Source organism: Camponotus vicinus, unplaced genomic scaffold (genome assembly GCF_025532165.1).
Source record: "Camponotus vicinus isolate PSW18456_S1 unplaced genomic scaffold, iyCamVici1.0 SCAF_3, whole genome shotgun sequence".
In the NCBI taxonomy this organism is placed as follows: Eukaryota; Metazoa; Arthropoda; class Insecta; order Hymenoptera; family Formicidae; genus Camponotus; species Camponotus vicinus.
Genome location: NW_028141967.1, coordinates 2707813 through 2724296, shown reverse-complemented (window position 1 = coordinate 2724296; position 16484 = coordinate 2707813). Strand labels below are relative to the sequence as shown.

General features: G+C 38.1%; 1 protein-coding gene, 2 long non-coding RNA genes and 1 pseudogene across 5 annotated transcripts in view; 2 read left to right on the top strand and 2 right to left on the bottom strand.

Moving 5' to 3' along the window:
• Positions 1-782: 782 nt before the first annotated feature.
• On the top strand, positions 783-2418 carry LOC145968299 (protein CWC15 homolog; annotated as a pseudogene). The gene is made up of 4 exons (XR_014437705.1): positions 783-796; positions 1141-1209; positions 1374-1625; positions 2100-2418. The product of XR_014437705.1 is annotated as a protein CWC15 homolog (transcript).
• Positions 2419-2834: 416 nt separating this feature from the next.
• Positions 2835-7839, bottom strand: LOC145969421 (uncharacterized). The gene is made up of 3 exons (XR_014438093.1): positions 5479-7839; positions 5123-5356; positions 2835-3821 (listed from the first exon to the last, which is right to left on the bottom strand). It is a non-coding gene; the product is annotated as an uncharacterized LOC145969421 (long non-coding RNA).
• Positions 5819-16484, top strand: part of Gbb (glass bottom boat) — a 20051-nt gene continuing 9385 nt past the window's right edge. The window contains exons 1-3 of one of the 2 annotated variants that reach the window (XM_083095562.1): positions 5819-7622; positions 10671-10857; positions 13634-13788. In XM_083095562.1, coding sequence (XP_082951688.1) covers positions 7217-7622; positions 10671-10857; positions 13634-13788 — 748 coding nt within the window. In that variant the 5' untranslated portion in view covers positions 5819-7216. The remainder of the gene's footprint in view (positions 7623-10670; positions 10858-13633; positions 13789-16484) is intronic. The other variant, XM_083095561.1, reaches the window with a different exon arrangement.
• LOC145969423 (uncharacterized) overlaps positions 13519-16484 on the bottom strand; it is a 4709-nt gene continuing 1743 nt past the window's right edge. Inside the window, exons 2-5 of the long non-coding RNA XR_014438094.1 lie at positions 16062-16341; positions 14290-14571; positions 14008-14189; positions 13519-13842 (exon numbers count right to left, since the gene is read on the bottom strand). This is a non-coding gene — a long non-coding RNA (uncharacterized LOC145969423). The remainder of the gene's footprint in view (positions 13843-14007; positions 14190-14289; positions 14572-16061; positions 16342-16484) is intronic.

Sequence of the window (16484 nt, the reverse complement as noted above, 5' to 3'; positions counted from 1 at the left end):
TCTTCATTACATTATTGATACTAGATAATAGAGAAAAAAAATTATGATTAAATTAAATTAATTGTGTGCAATTCCTCATTATTGACATTATAATACAAAGTGATTGCCAGAGAGATTAATTTCAATATATATACGTAGACATTAAATAATTATTCAATTAAGCTAAAATAATAGATGTACTGGTGTATTTTTTAAATAGAAGAGAAAGAGATTATATTAATGCTTTAGCTTCTTACGAATGTTATCATTGCCTATAACTTGAAATAAAAATTTGTATATATAGAGATTATAAAAATATATTCTGCTATTCCTTGTAGTCCTCAGATAAGCAGATATTTTAAATATCTATAAAAATATTTATAATCTATCTTATAAATTAATTTAAGATATTTTTTTCCTTTTTTTGTTTTATTGTAACCATAAATACAAAACTAGAGAATCTTTCACTCTACTCGTTATATTTCATTTTACATACATATGAAAAAAATATCTAAAGAAATAATAATTCTAACAACACGTAGTTTGTGTCCACTTTCTCGCGACTTTTAAAATTACGTTGGGTCTGTTCTTTTTAGCTGCACTGCTACACTAGTGCAATAAGTTAGAAAGAGACAAACATACTTTCTTTCACTCTAACTAATTGCACTAGTGCAGCTAAAAAGAACAGACCCATTGTAATCTCACGGTCGCGCAAGCGCAGAGCCGCACATGTGCGCGCACGGAATCCCTAATCGGAACCACGTGTCGGAAGTCGGAACACTGCACGCGTCCGCTGAAGCGAGATGGCCGCTCTCAGGTTTCTCTCTAATAGCAGGGATTTGCCTTTCAGATCCTTCTTGTTCATGTGGTTTTCCCACGCAAGACGCGGACCGCATCTTCTGGAACTGCTCTCTGTACAACCCACAAAGGACTTCACTTCTATCACAGCTATCCAGATTCGAAGAATTAACGCAACCTTACAAGATTCAAGACATTCTAAACAAACCTTTCCCCGGGGTTATTCACGTACTACTTTCCTTTCTTAAATCCTGTAACCTCCACATTTGATCAGAATATCCTTCTTGTTTATCTCCCTCCATCCCTTACGCTATTCCCGTGCATAAACCAGTTGTTGGCCCGAATCTACTGATCGTACTCCAGATCAGAAGTGGCCATCCAAATCCGAAGAAGAAGAAGGGATTTGCCGTCGCAGACGCAACTCAAATACAGGTGAGCGGGAGGGAATCGCGAGTTCAATAAATCTGTAATTTGTAATAAATATTGAGTACTAATATACAAAAATATGCGAAGCTCTACTCGTATAAGAAACTATTTTGAGGTTATATCATTGCCATCTTCTTCCTCTTTTACTTACAATTAATGCTTCTTTACAGAGAGTATGGACAAGGGACGGTCGAGGAGCTGCGAAATCGTGATTTTAGGAAAGAATTGGAGAGAACGAGCAGAAAAGGATAAGGGCTCGAGTCGTCGTGCCATTGAACCGTCCAGAGAATCAACTGCATCCAGGGCGAAGAGACATTGATGATGACGAATCAGATTCTGAGAGCGATTAAGATGACACTGCTGTACTCTTAGCCGAGCTTCAGAGGATTAAGAAGGAACAAGCAACGGAATGAGCTAAAAAGGTATAAATCTGTGCTACTATAAATTTTGCAAAGTTGGTCAAGAGTAAACAATGCAAATATTTTCAAAATTTATATGAGTCTTCAGAGTGATAAATCAGTTATTTTATAAATATCTCGTGCTTTCTGAAAAACGTGCGAAAAAGAACCTTATGATAGATAATTCAATTCGATAAAACATTGTAGTTAAATCAGTAGGAAGAGCACAGCAAATCTATTGTATAACTTTATATGCATCCGTTTAAAGTTACGAAATAGGCCTGCAAAAATAAATATGATTATAACAATTTTTGGATGATTACAAAAAAAAGAATGTAGAAATATATAAACATACGTAACAAGAATGAAAGTAATAGAATCTTATAAATAGATGTTTGCTGAGTTTGATAATGAAATACTTTGGCCTATTAGTTTTATTCCTCTGTTCACATTTATATTTTGTAAAGAGTAAAAAATGCATTGTTTTAAATTTTGCAGGAGATGGAAAAGCGACAGGAAGAGGAGAGGATACGCACGGAAAATATTCTTTCTGGAAATCCTTTGTTAAACTATTCTTCGCAGTGGAAGAGTGGATATGAAGGTACGAAGACGATGGGACGACGACGTTATCTTCAAAAATTGTGCGCGTTCTGAACGCAAGAAAAAACATGTTTTCATCAATGATTCGCTGCGAAGCGAGTTTCATTGTAAATTTATGGAAAAGTACGTTAGATAATCTATTCTACGTTAAATAATCTATGTAAATATGTAAATAACTTTTTTAATATTATATTGAATAAAGCTACATTTCTTCATATCTTCATTGCATTATTGATCCTAGATAATAGAGAAAAAAATTATGATTGAATTATATTAATTGTGTGCAATTCTTCCTTTTTGATACTATATAGTACAAAGCGATTGCCAGAGAGATTAATTTCAATATATGCACATAGACATTAAATATTCAATTAAGCTAAAATAATAGATGTATTGGTGTATTTTTTAAATAGAAGAAAAAGAGTTATATTAATGCTTTAGCTTCTTACGAATATTATCATTATTTTTAACTTAAAATAAAAATTTGTATATATAAAGGTTATAAAAATATATTCTGCTATTCCTTGTAGTCCTCAGATAAGCAGATATTTTAAATATCCATAAAAATATTTATAATCTATCTTATAAATTAATTTAAGATATTTTTTTATTTTTTTGTTTTATTGTAACCATAAATACAAAACTAGAGAATCTTTCATTCTACTCGTTACTTTTCATTTTACATATGAAAAAAATATCTGTAAAGAAACAGTAATTCTACCAACATTTATTAGTGAAAGATTACTGTATATATAATGCTGTTTAAATAAAATATTCCTAATTTGGTCCTATTCCATCACAGATATCCCTTGATCTCTACAAAAGACATAAATTGATCTGTTCCACTGATCAAGCGCTTAAAAGGAAAAAGTTTGCGGGGGTGCGATCTCCCGCTTCCTTAATCCTTGGCTCCGTAATTGTCCGCGGTACACGTATGATTAAATAATGAACGTGGTATATCCTTGGCGATTCATCTGCATAAATGCCATCTCCCTCTCGATCCGTAAAAGTTTTGTACCTCTCAACTGTGGATTCCTGCCAATCTCCACCTTCCCCCTTCTCCGCACCACTCCGACGTTTCGTTCCTGATTCGTATCTGCGATCCGTACGCCTTCAAGTATGTATATGGCATGCGTGTGTATGTACGGTAGCGATCCGGTCTCGGACAGTGCGCAACGAATCGCGCGCTGGGTCAAGTATAACCGGTCCCGAAGGGGCCCTACGGGGCCTGTGGCAGCAGGCAGTCTACCGGTGCAGCTGGTTATCGTCAGTAGACTTCTTGGCACCGACTTGACACCGACATGGCCAACCGACTTAACGCACTCGGCCAGTCGTCGTCCCACAAAGAGACAACGGAGCTCGAGAGGAGCGTATCTCTGAATTAACATAGATGGATGATAGAGGATTTCGCTTGGCGAAATTGATGTCGATTTCCAATCGTCGAGAGAAATCGAGATCTAAAAATATTTAAATATTAATTTCTTTTGCTCTCGTTCCTTCGATTCTGTTTCCTTTGCTTTCTTCGGTAACACGTCGAGCTTTAGAAAATTATTATCGATTCCCTCGAAGAATGATCGTATTTTAAAATCCCATATTTGGTCACATTAGGGTATATTTTCACTGAAAAATTTAAAAGTTCTAAAAATACAAATTTCCAGTGACATTAAAATATTAAAACTAAAAGCGAAAAGATAACTTTTGTCTTTCTAATTGATACGACTATGACTTTTTAACATGTAAGATCAAAATCTAAACATTTTAAACATTAATTCTGGCTATATATTTTCCAAGAAAAAACATGGTAAACAAAATTCTATACTTTACATTATTCTGTGTATGTAATGGTTAAATTGCAATCTGAAAAAAAAAGTTTTAAGAAAATTCCATACATATTTTTTCGATAAATCCACTTTTTCTATGATTGAGTCACAACAAGAATTCGCTTCAAGACATTTTCATCTGCTCATATTCCGTATCTTATCTGCATATTTTTTCATACTTGTACAGAATAATCAGGATATATATTGACTGAATCAAAACGTCAATTTTCGAAATGTATTAATATTGCCATAAGTATATTTCCATAGAAAGTATAAACATTTGCATATTTTCTATCGTAATCACGCGTGTGACCAGTTCTTTTCGATGCAGAACAATTTAAAATTTGATTAGATTAAACGAAAGATTTGTGTAAGATTGAGAAATGAAGATTAAAAATTGGAAAGCTTTAATTACGTAATTGTTTGTTTCAAAGTTTCTATTAGATTTCTTTTAATCTTATTATAATCGAGAGAAGAACGATTCTCTTAAATCATAAAAAGCATCAGATGTATATCGAATAAAATTAATCCGAATAAAATTAATTAATTAAGTAAAAGTTTAAAAAATGAAGCAAACTTTTTGGAAAGATACGAATGTATACGGATTTGTTTTCAAGGAATAATTTCTTTTTTAATTAGCTTTCGAATAAAGAATTAGCAAAGTTCCGATATGTATTTTTATTCATACGCCGCTCGTATCACCTTCATTTGATATTTGCGGCTTGAATTCACTTTCACCAGAGACCGCTAATCAGTTACACATTCTGTTCCTTTTACATTTTATGGAATACACTATGTATACAAATGTACATCTATCAAAACATTACGCAAAAATATTTGTCTAAATATATCGATGATGTGGATCGGTAAATAAAAGTTGGTCGTTAATCTAATCTAATATAGTAATCTTAAGAGAAATGCGTCAATAAAACGGACATCTTCAAAGAGGTATTTTGTGAAAACAATTTCATAAAATTAATCATTTCACAGGTGATTTGTTTTAATCACTTGACACCTCGGAATCGACTGTCTTTACTGTCGTATCTTATTAAATGTAAATAGGAATGCGATCTCCGAGCTAAAGAGATATTAGTTACCTACATAGAGAAATTTTTTTACAGCCTCTCACACGGGCCGCCATCGCGTCCTCTAGTCCTGGTCCACGATACCACCTCGTTAAAGAGAGTCGAGTTATCGGCGACCAGTCCTGGTTGCCAATATTAACCGCCTACTCGTTCGTCAGGGGCGGTCCTACCTCTAGGATCCAGGAACGTGCGAATAACGAGTCACAAAATTAGCTTCAGCTTCTACTGCGCTTCAGGAGTCCAGATGATTCTGTAAATTTTCCGTAATTTTAACATCCCACGTACAACTACTGACTTGAAAAATTTATTAAATTTATTTCATACCTGGACATGAATTATTTCTAATAAGTATCATAAAACTTCAGTTATTACCTAAACTTCTCGACACTGTTATAATTGACGATGTCGGAGAATCCATTCAGATAAACGTATAAAATTAAATTGGGGATAGAAAAATCTCAGCTCTTCTATTTCTCAAGATATCACGACTATATCTTCTTTCTTCCTCATGTGTTATTCTGTTTTAAAGATCAGAGACGCTGTTAAATAGAACTTACGATCTAATTCGGATTATAAACTGTTACGAAACAGCAAGTGACAATGAGGCCATACGTTTGCGTGTCGTAAACGAAGACTAACAGGATGGCAAGCACTTGGAGAGAGAAAAAAATCGACGAGTTGGCGATGGAGAGGCGGGAGTGGGGCCGATCGGGCCCCATGGTACGGGCCTGGGAGGCGGTGAGCTCGCTGAGAGACGACTCGGGACGACGACTGGCATGGGCCAGACAAACAGACTGCCACTGGCATCGCGAGAGTTGCCAGGAGTCATCCACGGTGACCTATGGTCATTCACAGTCCATCGACGACGAGCGTTCGCGTTGATTCTCGTGTAATCTGTTGACGGATGCATCTCGCGAGATCATCGGATGATTCTAGAGACACGTACCGCTGATCAAAGAGCACGACTGTCCGTTGTCGCGGATAATCGGTCCTGATCCTGATTTGTCATTTCTGCGATACTACGTTATTACGTTGATAAGTGTGCTGAAGAACTATTGAAATACTGAAGGAGAAACAAGGTATATATCTCGCGCAGGCAAAGTGACCGATCGTTTTGTGATCAACAATTACCGCCGATTGACTTGCCTCTTTCGGGAAGATTGACAAGATGATGTGCGCGGAAAGATTGACACGTTGTGTTTTCGCGAGTGAAGAGACAGACGAGTGAAACCAAAGATAAAATTTGTGACAATTATTTCTGGTATAACGTAAGAGTATCTTCAAAGCGAAAACGCCAATCCGATCAACAGAAAAGACGCGATGCACCGTAAATTTCTGATCTCTTTGATCGAAGTCGTCAAATTCCGACACAATCGTATCGATGCAAACTATATGATACGCACCGACGAAAACGACGATCGTGGCAATCGTTTTCTTCAAGAGTTCCGAGGTACCAGCGGAAGACGAAACAGCGGAACGAGTCGCAGTACGAGAGCATCAAGTCACTAAGAACACTCGAGGACGAGGTTGCTGATTGTAGTTGTCCGCGAGCGCGCACACAATGTCCATATTCCTGACAACGAAACCGCAACACGCGCAGTCGATCAAGATCACCGTTATTCAAGAATCTCGACCGCCAACTCGCGATCGAGTCATTAAGTCTCCAAAGATTGTAAGCTGTTTTAGACTGTGAGGTTCTTGAAATGAACAGCTATTAAGTTACCGAACATTTCCAATCAATTCGGTGATCCTTGAATCGTTCGTTTTAGGCATTCGTTCAGGCGCTCCAAATAGTTGTAGAACTCTTCAGAATTGATTGCTGAAAAAAACGCATGTGTTTTATACAGTGAAAGAATTATAGGAATTATAAAATAAAGATCAAAAACTTTTCTTTTGTGGATAGAGAAAAGCGAAGAGAAAAAACGAAGGAAGAATCTATAAGAAAAGGAGAGGAGTTGAAAAAATTTATTTAGTGATTAGTCGCGCGAATCGAAGCAACTCTTGAATCTTGAAGAGAAGATACTAAACAAGAGGACAGAAAGGAGGAAAGATAGAAAGGAAAAGAATTGCAATTAAATATACATCGGTCTTTCTTCTCTTCAACGTCAAGATGTCAGTCTGGCCTTTTTCCATCCTGTTGCTCCTCGCAACGATCCTCGGCGACCTCATCAGCATCGGTAGCGCCGAGAAGATGACCGGTGTATACGTGGACAACGGTTTCGATCAGACGGTGGTCCATCGTGTAGTCAGCCAGCGTGAGAAACGCGATTTGGAGCATGAGTTTCTGAACCTGTTGGGACTCCCGGATCGTCCGCGAAACATCATCGACAGGCCTCCCCAGATCAAAAGATCGGCGCCCAAGTTTCTGCTGGACATTTATAAGAATGCCCTCGGCGAGGACGAGGAAGAGAAGCCTGCGGCGCATCATCATCGCAAGGCTGGGGAGTTCGACCTCACTGGCCAGGATCTAAAGGCGATCGATCAGAGCGATGTCATCATGACCTTCGCGGCACACAGTGAGTGATTCCGAATTGAGTTTCACAAGCTTTTAATTACTGAAAAAAGTAGACATTAGTACAAAGTATTTGGAAATATTTAGATCCTTCGATTTTTTTCACTTGCTAAAATCGCGAACCTTCAATCAAATTTTTTAATCAGACTAATGATAAAAAGAGATTTTCTCGCGAATTAGGCTTTTCAAATCTAAGTAAGGAACGCTTATTTATCTTACGCCAACTTAAACAATACTTGAAGCAGAAGAATCATATAAATAGAAACATATCAATGTTGAATTTCGAAAGATTGCATGAAGATCAAATTAGATTTTTAGTAAGACAGAATCGGTCGTCCGATTCATCGAAGAATCTATGTTGATTAAAAGTTCTAGCACAAATAAAGTGATACCTTCCTCGCGTTCATGCGTTCATTCACCTAACGATATTTGCATCAAAACGATCAAATGCAAAATGATTTATCCGACGCGTGGCATCTCTGCTGTTTCGGGAAAGAAATAATTAGCTGATATCATTTTGCTGATGAGAATATAAATATATATTGTAAATATACGAAAAAACATAAGAAATAGAAAAAGAATCGTTTGAATCGTTTTTCTTCTAAAATCAGTCTTAAAAATAATTTTACAAGAAGTAGATCATCTATAAAAAATTTCTTTTACTTTAGTGAAGTATCTTTTCGTAATCTTGGAATTCCTCGTGATATTAAGCATCCTCGAAAATGTTCTCCCGAAAAAAGTGATAATTTCTTTAAAGAGAAATCGAGAGAAATTAAAGAAAAAAAAGGATACTTTTCTTTATCGCGAACATTCCTGAGGGATGAAATCACGAGGAGGATGAGAAACACACGCTCTCGACAAATGTAAAATTTATCAGATCACATTGTCACTATCTGTTTTACGACTGAATCAAAATTCCACGCAACCTCTGATAAAAATTTGAGATAAAATCTCTACTCTCCCTTTTCTTCTCTCTCTCTCTCTCTCTCTCTCTCTCTCTCTCTCTCTCTTTCTACTCACAGATCGCGATATGAATGATACAAGGAATCGATTTGAAGCATCGAACGAGATATATTTCGCGAGGATGAGATAAGAAGAGAGGAAAGAGGAAGAGGGAACATCAGATTCCTCGGAAACCCGTTACTGCCTCCTCCTCCTCCTTCCTCTCTCCTTTCTGTTCGTATGTCTGGTTTTCTATTTCGCTGTCGTCCTCACGTCGGTGAGAAACGTTCTAGACCATTCGACGCGAAATGCGGAATGCATATAAATCCGATAAGCTGTAACAAGTCGCAGAGATATCGTTGCGTACGCGGGACAAGTAGCTAGAGACAGAGAGAGAGAGAGAGAGAGAGAGAGAGAGACAGGGGGATGGAAGCATAGGGATGGAGGGGAACCGAAAAATAGAGACGGGTAGGATTAATTCAGATACACACGCGCTCGCCATAGGTCGTATATCTTATGTACAAAGTTTCTCCCCGTCCCCCTACCATCGTGGGATACCCCCCCTGGGAAAGACGAGTCAATAAGTATTCTCCTTCTCTCTCTTTCTCTTTCCTCGCGCGAAGCCACGGGCAGGTTAAAATGTCTCAACTTGGGGGCCCGAACTCGTCCCGCGCGTCCTTTTGCTCTCTTTTCCCACTTCTCTCCCGTACAATCTTCCTTCTTCGCGCGGACAGCGGGACGGCCGACTGCCCGGGGGAAGAATGGCATGGCTACGAATTATGAAGATTAGAACGCTGGATCCTGGAGATGGATGGATCCGCGGCGGAATTAAATGTAACGGATCTGATCGGGAGGGAAGAGTCTATGCGAGAATATTTCGCTTTCTCTCTCTTTATTCATTCGCGATACGCACGTATGTGTTTATCAGAGTATCATCTTAGTTCTTTGACAGGAAGAAGTCACGTGTCAACGTGTCGCGTGTCGAATTGGATGATGGCAAAAATGTACGCTCTCAAAAGGACTAAGATTCATCGTCCCAGGAATTAAGAGGGGACGTTCGTGAAACTCTATTCTATCTCTCTTCCCTCTCTCTTTCTCTGTCTCTTACCGTCTATACACATACGAAAACACGCGTAAGGAGACGCGAAGGGGGAGGCGATGGGAAGGTACAGTGCGGCGGCACGGCGTAAAAAACAAAAACGCACAGCTCACCACAGAACGTTCCAAGACGGTCCCAAAAGCTATTTGGGACCACCCCGAGAGTCGAGGAGGCCCCGGCAATCTGGTACCGTTGGAATGCGACCGTCGGAACGAAAAAACAAAACAAATTTTTATGTCCTCCCCCTCCCCCTCATTCTCCCCTCGCGTTCCTCTTCGGATCTCGCCGCCCACTTCAGTAGAGGCATTAGGCATTACTTAGAGACCCCCCCCTTCCCGACATCAAGTCTACCGCGAAGGAAGGGTACTTCTCTCTTACTACCTTTCCTTTGCTCGCAGGACGGCGGCTGCTTTGGCGGAAAGAAAGAGGTCGATTTCACGCTGCGAATTGTCCACGATTCATTTCTAAGGGCCTCCTCGTAGAGTTCAAGTGGTCTCACCAAGGGTCCTATTATCGACCGGTGCTCCTTTCATGCAGGTTTCGTTTCGCGATAACGGATATCTCCAAAAATGTTATCTTCTCGATGGGAAGAAAGGCTAATTACCGTTCCATTGTAAATTTTCGTAAGAGGTTTTCGTAAAGTGGTTTGTGACTAAACTCTAAGCCGCAGGTTTCAAAGTTGAGTCACATCGATAAGCTAAGAATAGCCATTTCATCCCTAAAAATACTTTGCATTAGTAAAATTCCAAAAGGAATAGAAATATATACGTATACATTTTCGAAATCTTGACAATAAGCATATAGAATTTTTTCGACATGTCGCAATGTTATAATCGTACATCAAACATATAAAGCTGTACATCATGTACATTTTATTATGATATAAGTATAAATTTTGAAATCTTATGGTTCAATAAAATTGATTCTAAAATCAAGTGTGCGAGCTTTTGTGTTGCATGATTATTATTGTTGGCGCTTCTGAACTGATCGTAGACTTGTAATTTAAAATAGATCATCATGTCCCCGGGGTGAGGCATGAACGTGGGAAGAGACTCTGGTTCGACGTGTCCGAAGTACCACCTCAAGAACACATAATCGGCGCTGAACTCAGGCTGTACCGCAGCGCAGACGTTAAGGGTCGCAAGAATCATGGATCTCACACGATTACCGTGTATCGGGTGTTGAAGACCGAGAATGGGTAAGAAAAATTATATATCCATACATATTTATCCCATGAAATTATACACTACTTCTAATCTAGAATGTATGAGAAAAAAAGTTAAGGAGTTGTTAGCGAACGTAATATATGGAGACTCGAATTTTAAAAAGCTTGCAAAAGATTGAATGACATTTTCCACGTTATTAATAATAAAACAGGAAAAATTATATTAGTCGTTCGCTCGCTTTTGTGCCAAGGACGCCTGGGTTAGACCAATTTCATATTCCTTCGGGCATCTTTCGCGGTTTTTGACATCGTCATCGTATCCTTAATTAGGAGGTCCTTAATCCCCTTCGCCGAAAAAAGTCCCAAGTATTTGTTCTACCTGCAGAGGGAGAATATTCCGGACGTCCTCCTTCATCCTCGACTTCTCCATCCTGTCTCTTTCTGTATCTTTCTCATTCGGGAGACGAGGGACATTTGGACTTTCACTCAATCCTCTCTCTTATTATCATATCTGGAAATTATAATTAGGTATAAGAGGTTTAGAGGAAAATTACTTGCAAGAACGATATGCAAAGAACGGATAATCGATAGATGACTATCGAAAGTATATCGCAATTCATAGATGATGGACGGTAGCCACAAGACCACCGGCAGGCGCCATCCCGTTCGGATGGGAACTGAATCGTAAAAAGGAAAGCGTGGTGAGTTAATCCGAGAGGGCAAACCTCCTCTACGCCGGCGGTAAACGGCGACGGTCTGTCTAGAGACGCTTCATCTATATAATAGACGTACCGCTCCGTCACACATATCGTGAATCACGAGACGATCCATCACCGTTAACGGCCATCGTCGTAATTCTTCTTAACGCTTGTAAATGTTAGAGTATTTTTAAGTATTCTTTATATCAATTTCGATAGATATCCACATCTCTTGGACCTCTAATTGTCCTTCAAATTCATCGAAAAATTAATTTTTGTAGTCAATTTGAATAGTACTTCTGTAGAATTCTAGCCAACATTAGCTGAATAATCAAAGACTTAATGGACGTTATCTGATTACTTCAGGTATAATCGGCTTCTTTAGATTCCTATGCAAAAGGTTCATGATATATCATAAATACCCATGAAGGAATAGCTACTATTGTTCTAGTTATCTGTTCAGTCTTGTCGCAGTTTCGACCACTTAGTAGCCACTCGACTTTTCAACCTTTTGATTTACTATGAGGAATTGTAGAGTGACAGCCGACGGCACGTCTCACTTTGTCCTTCTCTCCCTCCCCGGGAGTTTTGGTGGCATTACGACCTGAGTCTGACCGATATACCGAGCCCCGACAGGAAACACTATTCCGTAAATTGAGGTAAATTAGCCGTGGAGACGGGCTAACAGGCTCTCTTCGTGTTCTCCGTCTCCTCCGCCTACGCAGTTGCGTTCAGAGGCTGCGTCTGTCTCTCTCTTTCTCTCTCCTCTTCTTACCCTTTTCGCCGGCTGTTTCGGCTCTTTCCATCAAAGTCAAACTATGCGTGACGCATCCTCCACCTCCTCCTTTTCCTCCTCCTGCCTCTTCTTCGTCGCGAGACAAGCTGGCGACTCGTTGCTTTCGTAATAAGATCTCTTCGCGGTACATCATTATGTTACGGAATTCCAATGGTAAACGTGCTTCTTGAACTGAGAGAAGTTATATTTGAAATTAAAATGGCGAGATATCAATCTCTTGTAGATGAAAATTGAAACAAAGCTGCTCAAGAATTTCAAAAATCTCTAAAGCCTCGTTGATTTGAAAACAAGTTTATGCATTATTATGTCATGTGTGTGAGATTCATTACATTTAATTTCATGCCACGAAGTAATACAAATATTAAATCCAAATTATTTATGCGAATAAGTAATATAGACAATTGTTGGCAGAATTGAAAATAAAAATTTCGTTTTCTCTTTCGATGAAAGATTGCTTGGACATTCAATCTAGATTCATCAAAATAATAAATTGAATTCAATCTTTATTCGATCGCGTGGGAAATCATTGAAAAGCTCGATTTTAAAGAAGACGCGTAGCTCGTTTAATCACGATAATCGATCTGCAGAAAAGCTAGATGCTGCGAAGATCATTTCCTTAATGAACAATGATCGACGTGTGTTTCCTTACCGAGTCCTTATTGATGCGAGGCACGCGCGAGGCTTCACGATTAATTGGAAATTACAATCCGGAGAATCACGACAAGGCATCTTTGTACTATGGGGTACGTCACGTGTAACGATCTCGGAATGCTGTTGAAAACACAATTTAGCTTTCCGTCAAGCGTATACGTGTACATACGCCTTATCGATTAATATAAAACAACAATACCTTGTCATTGCACCATAGTTAGTAAGTGTGTATGATATTTGCATTTTCGTGCAATATAATCAATTGAAATCTGAATAAAGATTTAAATATATGCTTCGTGACATAGCAAATTATCTTACAAATGTATTTGTAATTTAACTAAGGAATTCCTGCATGTACATGAATTTTTATATTCGAGAATATATTTTAGGATTATTCGTTTTCATTTTAATAATATAATCAATTTTCTAAAATATTTTTAGATATATTTAAACCAAACTTCAAAATAAATTGTTAATTTTTAAATGCACAATTTTTTAATATTAAATGTTAAATAGTTTGTGACATAATCATATCTTGATATTAAATTCTACAAATTATAGATTAGAAAATTAATATGATACACACGCATGAAAGAAACTATACTAATTTATCGTTTAATGTAAATCCGGGCATATCATAGAGATATATTATTTAATTTTTCAGGACTCGAGAGTTACAATACGTCGATGCCATAAATATGACGACCAACCAGGAGGGTTGGCTGACGTTGAACGTTACCGGGGCTCTCGATCATTGGGTGAACAATCCCGATGAAAATCGAGGACTATATCTCTCTGTGCATCCCGCCGATCGTTTAGGTGAGCAGGATATTTATTTCTAATTGCACCTTGTTATTTTCATCTCGAGGAAATCTACAAAGTCAAGCCACTTACAATTAGTCAAGATTCGAAATGTAAAAATAGAGAGTTGCGTTCTTCATTTACATAAGAGATTGTTAGTAATGATGTAATAAAATGTGATATTTCCAACAAGGAGAACATTCTCGCATTAAGAGTTTTAAGGAAGCATTACTTCACTTTTATGGATGAGAGTCTTTTCTATTAACTGTGTTTCTGTTCAAACTTCTCAGCCCGACTTCTTGAGAATAGCGCGCTAAATATAGAGCGGCTTGATGTAAACACGTCCGATGTTTATTGAGATTGGGTCGCGAGCAAAGCGCGAATTCAAGCTTTAACTCTTACGTTATTTGGAAATGTACCTGCTTTCAAAGATGAGAAAAATGTCACGGGTCAAAATCAATCCAATATCAATCAATCAAGCATTAAAGATTAAAGACCTGTTAAAGATCTGTTACGTACTATATTTGATGTGACTTTGAAATAGTTTATTTGGAGGAGTTTTTAGTCGAGTATATCCTTAACGATCATGTGCATTCGTATCTCTGCTCAATGTTACACCTGTTCAGCGCTCTCACTGCCATACTTTTGTTTTGCTAAGCTCGTGTCGTGTACGTGACATGAAAGATTAGTAGCTTAACAATAGCCTCTGTTGAATCTTGAGTCTCTTCCTGGTCTTCTCGAGTGTTTGATATCGTTGATGCTTAGTTAGCGTTTTATTTTAGTCTTGTCGAATCCTTGATGCTGCAAATTTTTAATTGATTCAAATCCTCGTCATAAAAAAAGACTGACAGTATATTACAGTCGCAAACTTGCATAAAGTAAATTTCGAAATATTAAACATTTATAAACATATAATTTCTTTATAAAGTTTAAGTTGTCATTGAATCTTTGTTTACAATATTTTTCTCTCGATATCGTTACATTTTCTCTTTATATTCTTCGTGACGTAATTATCTTATAATTAGACGTAATGTCCCCTATTACTTTTAAAATCAGATGTTATATTCCCTTGAATAAGTTTCCTTGATCATGTTCGCGATTCACTCGCACACTTTGTTACTATTCGGGATACATCGTCTCTACGATGGCTTCCCACACTGATGAGATATACTCACGAATGCGAGATGTACTCGCGTTGAATTCAAGAGGACGGGCAATCTTAAGTAGGAAAAGAAAGAGAAAGAAAATAAAATAAAGTAAGGAGAGACGGAGATTGAGTCCGATTCGGTCATTGAATCTCTCTGCACGAGGACAGTTGAGGAAGGAAGATCGATAAGAGAACAACACTTGTTTACTAGATTATCGAGATGAAACATCTACTTGATGCCATAATACAAATGTAATGATTTTTACAAAAGACATTGATTGTTTGCTTTAACGTTGGAAGTATGGAATATTGAATATTTTTGAAATATATTTGGAATATTAGATATTTTTTTAATACATTTTCTATAGAAATTATTCTATTTTGTTGTCAAATATATTTAGATATCTTTATTCGACTTGGCAAAGGATAAAAAAAAAATGATTTCTTCAATTCTGGCAACCCGTATAAAAATTGTAATAACATTGAATGTATTAATGTGAACATAAGTGACTCAAGTGTACACAAACTGTGCGCACATGTACACGCATTTGTATGCGCGTTTATGGATGACAGTGTGCACGTGTACGTGTGCGGTTTGTTGTTTGCCGCGCCTAGATTATTTCATTACTTGCTTCTCTCTCTCTCATCTGGCCGCTTTCCTCTTTCCTCTTGTCTCACTCTTGAGAACGCGCAACCGGTTTACCTTTGATCGTTCAATATAAAACGCAAGATCGGAGAGTCACATGCCTCTCACGAATCTTTACGCCTGATTCCTGCCTCTTTCTCTCTCTTTCCTACCGCGTGTTTCTCTCGCGAGAAACTCCAAGGATACACCGCCTATATCTAAATATAAGCTAATCCTAAATATAAGCTAACAATAATCACATGTTTACACGACTCTATAGTAGAATTTCCTCGAATCTATGATGACAGTTTTAACAGGATTATTAAAAAATCTCCAATGTCCAAAATTCTACTATATCTATCGGAGATTGTAATTACGTTCTTACATTCTGACTGATAGAAAAGTATAAATCTAACACTGATCATTCATTCGTCGGTCGATTGCAAGCTGAGGCCTCCTAATCGGGAGATCGTGTGTTTCCACAGCCGACCATGAATGGGAAAAGACGATAAAAATTACTTGAACTTGAATTGCACTTGAATGCGCGATGTCTCTCCCATCCGCTCCGAGAATCCCGTCGGTGCATTCCTCGAGCGCGCAAAGTGCAACAACTGCGGCGGCAGGTGTCCGCCGCAATCACGGCGAATGCGCATTCCTGCCGGTCAATTTACTAGCTTTCTCGGACTCGCGGGAGCGCATGCTGCACCATCGGCGATAGTAGATATCCCCGATCATTTGCATACGACGATTCGCCGCAACCAGGTATTTAGCGTCGAGGAATCGTCGATTTGCACAGCATCTAAAATTATTGAAATACAATATATTATAGAAAAAAGAAACATTGACTTCTCTCCCAAGACTTTCGCAACAAGGAGAGAGGGGAAATATCGAAAAATAATTAAGAGAAAGTTGAATTTTCTCTAACACTTAGACTTATTAGAT